General features: G+C 30.1%; 1 protein-coding gene across 1 annotated transcript; it reads left to right on the top strand.

Moving 5' to 3' along the window:
- Window positions 1-318: 318 nt before the first annotated feature.
- Window positions 319-923, top strand: LOC114315050 (uncharacterized). Its single transcript, XM_028261619.2, has 2 exons — window positions 319-567; window positions 654-923. The coding sequence occupies exons 1-2, from the start codon at window positions 319-321 to the stop codon at window positions 921-923; spliced, it is 519 nt and encodes a 172-aa protein (XP_028117420.2).
- Window positions 924-8,067: the final 7,144 nt, after the last annotated feature.

Genomic DNA, 8,067 nt, shown 5'->3' with positions numbered 1-8,067 from the left:
CACTCCATCAAACTCTCTATTTTAAAATTCTATTTCATTAAAATATTATTTTTTATTCTTTTATCTTTTTTAATTTAAATATATATTTTTTCCAACCGTTATATTTTAAAAACAGCTATATTCCAACGGCTATATTCTAACGGTCATATTTCAACGGCTATATTTTAACGGCTATATTCTAACGGTCATATTCCAACGGTCATATTCTTTCAATATAAATAAAACCAATTGCTATCTAAATTTCATCCATATCAGCCTAATTTTGCTATTTCATTTTGTATTTATTTTCTCTATATAGATCTTCATTCACTAGACGATATGATTCTTTATGACTTTGACTCTGACGATGAGTTGGAGACAATTGGGATAGCTGTTATGGAAGGGCAACGACTAGCAGCCAATAGTTCATCAAGATCACGGCATAATTCTAATCAACGTCGCAAATTCATTCGGCGTAATTCTTTGCAAGGTCACCAAAGACTCTTGCTAGATTATTTTGCTGATCCACCAGTATATCCTTCCAATGTATTTCAGAGGAGGTTTCAAATGAAACGTTCTCTTTTCTCCGTATTCAATCTGCGGTAGAAGCTCATGAATCATATTTTGTCCAGAAAAAAAATAGTGCTAAAGTGCTCGGTTTGTCTTCCCTTCAGAAGATGACTGCAGCACTTAGAATGCTCACTTATGGAGTAGTAGCTGATTTTATGGATGAATACTTGAGGATTGGTGAAAGTACCGCAATGAAGAGTCTATTTTATTTTGTCAAAGCGGTGGTTGAAATTTATTCCGATCAGTATTTGAGGTCACCAAACAACAATGACATTGCTAGACTACTAGCAGTTAGCAAAAGTTGTGGCTTTCCTAGAATGCTGGGAAGCATTGATTTTATGCACTGGACATGGAAGGATTGCCCGACTGCATAGATAGGTATGTATACTGGTCACACCCATGAACCAACAATTATTTTGGAAGCAGTTGCATCATATGATCTTTGGATATAGCATGCATTTTTTGGGTTACTTGGGTCTCATAATGATATCAATGTACTAGAAAGGTTTATTGTATTTACTGAGCTTGCTCAAGGGCGTGCTCCTCCAGTCAATTACACCATCAACGGTAATGAGTATACAATAGGATATTATCTTGCTGATGGTATATATCCACCATGGGCAACATTTGTGAAAATAATTCCATGTCCACAAGAAAACAAGAAAAAACATTTCGCTATGGCCCAAGAGGCATTTAGGAAGGATGTGGAGCGTGCATTTGGGGTGCTTTAAGCACGTTTTGCAATTGTGCGTGGACCTGCACGATCTTGGAATCTTGAGTCAATTAAAATTGTTATGAAGGCTTGTATAATATTGCACAATGTGATTATTGAGGATGAGCGAGATGACAATGAAGCACAAGACATTGATTTTGAACAAATCGATGAAACCTCTTTGGCACAAGTGTCAATGAGCGTACAATCGAGCTTATGGAATTCATTCAACAAAATCATCGTATCAGAAACAGAGCAATTCATTCTCAACTCCAATCAGATCTTGTTGAGCACTTGTGGCAACTGTATAGCCATTCATAGGAATAAGGTTTCATGTTTTATTTAATTATTTTGTGGCAAATAAATGTATTATGTTTTTAATTATTTGTTTTAGTAATGAAAAATGGATTATAATTGAATTGGAAAAGTTTAAGTAAATCATTTTAATCCTTAAATGCTCATTGTGTTTAACTATATTTTTTGAGTGCAAAATGATGTTAAAACATGTATAAAATAAGACCCAAGACAGCACCAGAGCAACAACAGAACAGCAGCAACACAGGAGCCAGGGTGGTCGACCGGTGTAGCGACCCTAATTTTCTTAAGTCATTATTTATTATTATTATTATTATGATTATTATTATCTTATTTTATTTTTGGTTTTATTAATTGTGTGGTCACATGAGAATTTAATGTAAGTTTAATGAATTTAATGTGGTGATTAATTAATTTAATGTGTTATTTAATTATATATAATTAATCTAAATATTTAAATATTTATATTTGTTATATAAAGAAAAGAGGTGTTATATATATACATATGTATTATCTTATATTTATATTTATATATATTATAATTATGTAGTATTTATATTATATAGTATAATAACTATGAGGTTATATAATATTATAACTATTAGGATTTATAAGAAGTGTTTAGGTTATAAACAAATTAAGGAAAAAAGAGTAGCAGAGGCAGTAGGGCTACGGGAGAGAGAGAGAGAGAGATTATTCACAAAATAGAGAAGCACCCGAGAGAGGGGAACGGCGGAAAAAGGAGGAGAGGAAAGAAAAAGAAAGATTAGGGTTTTGTTTTGGTGGCTCTTTTAGTTCTCTAAATATTTTATTGACCTTTAAAATAATATTGTGAGTAAAAAACTCACTTTTCTTGATTTATGTTTAATTCGTTATTTTATTTATTTATTTATTTTTATTTGTTTGATGTTAGTTTGATTTTGTTTTACATAAAGACGATAAATTAATTTTAATTATTTTGATTAGTTGTGGATATAAGATTTAGGGTTTATAGATGATAGATTGATTTTAAGTATTTCGACTAGTAGTATATGTAAAGTTTAGGGTTCTTAGATGAGTGATTGATTTTAATTACTTTGATTAGTTGTGTAGGTAAACTTTAGGGTTTTTAGATGATTGATTAATTTTAATTACTTTGATTAGATGCATATGTAAAGTTTAGGATTTTTAGATGATTGATTAATTTTAATTATGTTTATTAGACGTATATGTAAGGTTTAAGATTTTTAGATGATTAGTTGATTGTAATAATTTTAATTAGTTGGGTATGAAAGGTTTGGGATTGTTTTAGTCGATTGATTAATTTTAATTATGTTGATTAGACGTATATGTAAGGTTTAGGATTTTTTAGATGATTAATAGATTGTAATAATTTTAATTAGTTGGGTATGTAAGGTTTGGGATTTTTTTTAGACGATTGATTAATTTTAATTATGTTGATTAGACGTATATGTAAGGTTTAGGATTTTTTAGATGATTAATAGATTGTAATAATTTTAATTAGTTGGGTATGTAAGGTTTGGGATTTTTTTAGACGATTGATTAATTTTAATTATGTTGATTAGACGTATATGTAAGATTTAGGATTTTTAGATGATTAATAGATTGTAATAATTTTAATTAGTTGGGTATGAAAGGTTTGGGATTGTTTTAGTCGATTGATTAATTTTAATTATGTTGATTAGACGTATATGTAAGGTTTAGGATTTTTTAGATGATTAATAGATTGTAATAATTTTAATTAGTTGGGTATGTAAGGTTTGGGATTTTTTTAGACGATTGATTAATTTTAATTATGTTGATTAGACGTATATGTAAGATTTAGGATTTTTAGATGATTAATAGATTGTAATAATTTTAATTAGTTGGGTATGAAAGGTTTGGGATTGTTTTAGTCGATTGATTAATTTTAATTATGTTGATTAGACGTATATGTAAGGTTTAGGATTTTTAGATGATTAATAGATTGTAATAATTTTAATTAGTTGGGTATGTAAGGTTTGGGATTGTTTTAGATGATTGATTAATTTTAATTATGTTGATTAGACGTATATGTAAGGTTTAGAATTTTTAGATGATTAATAGATTGTAGTAATTTTAATCAGTTGGGTATGTAAGGTTTGGGATTGTTTTAGATGATTGATTAATTTTAATTATGTTGATTAGACGCATATGTAAGGTTTAGGATTTTTAGATGATTAATTGATTGTAATAGTTTTAATTAGTTGGGTATGTAAGGTTTGGGTTTTTTTTTTAGGTGATTGATTAATTTTAATTATGTTGATTAGATGTATATGTAAGGTTTAAGGTTTTAGATGATTAATTGATTGTAATAATTTTAATTAATTGAGTACGTAAGGTTTAGGATTTTTAGATGATTGATTAATTTTAATTATGTTGATTAGATGTATATGTAAGGTTTAGGATTTTTAGATGATTGATTAATTTTAATTATGTTGATTAGATGTATATATAAGGTCTAAGATTTTAGATAATTAATTGATTGTAATTATTTTAATTAGTTGGATATGTAAGGTTTAGAATTTTTAAATGATTGGCTAATTTTTAATTATTTTGATTAGACGTGTATGTAAGGTTTAGAGTTTTTGGATGATTGATTGATTTTAATTAATTGCATTAGTTGGGTATGCAAGGTTTAGAGTTTTATTTTGGGTGACTTTATTAATTCTTTGAGTGATTCTTTAATCTTCAAAAATAATTGTGAGTACAAAATCCGCTTCCCTGGATTTATATTTAATTCTTTGTTTTTATTTATTTATTTGATATTAGTTTGATTTTGTATTCACACAAAGATGATAGATTGATTTTAATTATTTTGACTAGTGGTGTATGTAAAGTTTAGGGTTCTTAGCTAATTGATTGATTTTAATTACTTTGATTAGTTGTGTAGGTAAAGTTTAGGGTTTTTAGATGATTGATTAAGTTTAATTATTTTGATTAGTTGTTTATGTAAGGTTTAGGGTTTTTAGATGATTGATTGATTTTAATTATTTTGATTAGTTGAATATGTAAGATTTATGATTATTATATGGATTGATTTTATAATTGTAATCATACTCATGATTATATAAAATTAAAATAAATTTAGAATCCATAGATATTGGTTAGAGGATGGATTGATTCATTGTTTTTATTTACTTATTTATTTTTATTTGATGTTGGATTGATTTTGTATTTGCATGTAGATGATGAATTGATTTTAATTAGTTTGATTAGTTGTGTAGGCCATGTTTAGGATTTTTATATGAATTTATTTTATGATTGTAATTACACTCATGGTTATATGAAATTAATATTAATTAAGAACATATAGATAAATTCCTTATACTCCACCATGACTCCATGGATTGTTGTTTTATTTGAGTGATGGGGAGAAAGAGTGTATAAAAAAGTGAGGATTATGAGAGTTGTTTAATGCCTTATGCCCGGCATTGTTATATTTGTCTCATGATGTTGATGAGATGTTATTTATATTGTTGCCTCGTTCTCATGAGTAGACAAGTGCTTTGATTTGCGCGCGTACGTATATGCTAACCATCCGGGGAGTGTGAATCAAACTCGGGACGATATCCCCGTGCAAGTTTGGCTTCGAAGCGGTGTTAGATATACGGGAGGCACAAGGGATATATGTGTAGGCCAGAAGTGGAGGGCCAAAGTGGTGGAGTTAAGGAACAAAGAATTTAATTATGAATTTATTAGTATAGTGTGTATGGTACTGTTATGTACATGATAAAAAAAAGAAAGAAAAGTAAACGATCTTGATAAATTATGAAATTTGAGGAGAGGCATGTATACGTGATTTTGGACAACTCTTGTGTTGTAGCTTTTTATTAAAAAGATCGATTAGAACTTATAATTGGATGACCTTGGCTATTGTCGGTTTGATTCACTCTGGTAATGCAGATTTTCATAGGCTGTTTTAACCACGAAACGAGTTCATTTTTATTGGTTTCACGTAAACTGAAGTAAAAACATTATTCTGCACACTTTTCATGTTTTGAACTTTTTCGGAAAAAAATTATCTTATGGCAGTTTTTGTTCGTTTTCAGCTTCATATTTTTCGATTGAATTCCGTCTAGATTTTTAGATCAAGTTTTTCTCTTAACCTGTTCAGTTTCTGTTAAATTCGTTCACGTTGCCTTATAGGAAATTTGATTCTGTACAACTTTCGTTCTTTGAGTTTTGATCAATTCGAATTATTTAAGTATGAAACGGTGTAATTTTATATTTGTTTCAACAAGTTACTTATGATTAAATTATACTAACTTTATTTGTTTTGCAGGATGGTGGGTCTTACTAACTTTTTATGCAGGGCTGACCCACCATATTTCTATTTCTATTTTGTTTATTTTATAATAAATTTATATTTCGTTGTGTACGGACAAGAAACTAAATGCCATCGTGTCTCGAGAAACTACCCATTCGTCTCAGTGCGGTTGGAACTACTTGTCTTGTCCTGTAATAAGAATTTAACGTGTTTTTTGTTTGTGTCTGGTGGACACGTGGGTGTCAATTCTTGTACTCATACTAGTATACTTGTATACTGACCCGTTTTGTCTCTTGGCAACTCGGGTGCGTTCTGTTTGAGCGCAGCTGAGCTTCATTTGCAGGATTAGTTGGGGTTACGGTGGTGACTTGGATTTACGATAGTGTTGGACCTGCCGTTTGGACTTCTTTTGTTTTATTGAGCTTAGGATTGATATTAGTCTATGTATTTATTATTCTCTTTATGACTTTAGTATTGGAATAATTTAGATTGGTTTGTAACCGTATTTTATTTAAGTTGTTTGAACCAGTTGTTGGCACTTAATGTTGAGGTATTTGTTAGTAATGAGATTATGGTGGATGGTTTAGTTGGCGTTTTAGTTTTTTTTGTTTCACCCCTAGGATTTGGATGATGGAATATTGATTGGGGTTTAGTTCCAATTTAATATTTAATTGTCCAAATTTTGGGGCGTGACAACTGGCTAGTCGACCGGTTAAGCAAAATTTCAGCATTTTTCTTCTTCTCATGGGACATCCTGGGTCCTGGGGGTCGACCCCAGCTTTGCTCCAGTTCAGTTTTGCTGCCCACAACGTACATACGAGGAAGCCATTTCGATTCAATTATTTAAACATGAAGTCATCCAAACATAAACATTCTAAAAACATCCAAACATAAACATTCCAAAACCATTTCAAAAACATCCAAATACAAAAGCATGTTAAGCATGTCAAATATTACAATCACACCACATCATTAATTTTTTTCCTACTCCAAAAACATCCAAATACAAAAACAAGTTAAGCATGTCAAATATTACAATCATCCAAGTAGAAATCATGTAATTACTCCACATCATTAATTTTTTTCCTACTATCAATGATTTCCAGTTGGCGTAGACGATAATATTTTTGTTGCATTGGGGATATCTCACTTGTATTAATCATCATGATTCTCTCTTCCTCTTTCAATTGTTCAGTTCGAGCCCTTGAAGCATGAATTTGATAAGATTTTTGAAGAAGTTCAAGTTTCTTCTTAGTTCATTTTTTTCTTTCTTCTTTCATCTCATTTAGTAATCCACAATTGGAGAACAACTATCATTGTTCTTTACTTTTTTTAACCGCTCATTTTCTGCCTTCCTACCCATAAGTCTCTCTAAGGGTGAGATATTATCTTCTGCTAGTTTGATTGGCTCTAGTGTTGAAGGTGAAGATGTTGGGTCATTTCTAGTCCTTTTCAATTTTTTCTTTTGGCATTGCTTGAACCATTTTGGTTGATGCCTCAACACATTCCAACAATGTTGGAATTGAAATGAGGTTTTATTAACCTCTCAGTACATGATTTTTGCCTTGCCAATCTAAAATAAAAAATTTAAAGCCAATAATTAAGTTCTTAACATAAAATGAAAATGCTAGGAGAAGTATAAAGAGCAATGTAATTAATACCTTGTTGTGACAACCCTCACCACTGATTAGTGCTAACTTATGATTAAGTATGTTAAATGACTGATTGACTGAAATTCTGAACTGATTGATTGAGTGTATAACTTAAGTGCATTTATATCTGTTGACTGTTGAATGATCTGTTCATGTTTTGCGCTTTAAACTGTAAATTGAAGGTTTTATCGGCGGCCGAAACTGAAATCGAGTAATGTTTTATGCTAGTTAGAATTTATGTGATTTTATGGTATATTTAATTGAAATGTGATTTGGTATGATTAAATTAGATTTAATAATGTTAAATTATATAAGTTGGCTTTATTTACGTAGTTGCCATTGAGTGGCCTTTCTCTACATCAATATTTGGGACTTGATTAGAAGCTTTTGACACTTTATTCTCAGCTCCTTTCCTTATATCAAACCGACTAGAGAGAGAGAGAGATAGGAGATAGATTGATTTCAACCAAATTGACTTTGAGGCTTAGGAGATTGAAGGTTTCCTTGCATATTGAGCTTCTACCTTTGAAATTGGAGACTTAAGGTAGAGA

The sequence above is a fragment of the Camellia sinensis genome, chromosome 10 (assembly GCF_055761805.1).
Source record: "Camellia sinensis isolate YWXY chromosome 10, ASM5576180v1, whole genome shotgun sequence".
Lineage (NCBI taxonomy): Eukaryota > Viridiplantae > Streptophyta > Magnoliopsida > Ericales > Theaceae > Camellia > Camellia sinensis.
Note: the sequence above shows the minus strand (reverse complement) of the source record. Positions and strands in the feature narration are given on the sequence as shown.

Excerpts from the sequence above, each read along its gene's own strand:
- LOC114315050 (XM_028261619.2), top strand. The coding sequence starts at position 319 with ATGATTCTTTATGACTTTGACTCTGACGATGAGTTGGAGACAATTGGG. Across the intron at positions 568-653 it reads TGAAACGTTCTCTTTTCTCC|AAGATGACTGCAGCACTTAG; the intron begins GTATTCAATCTG and ends TCTTCCCTTCAG.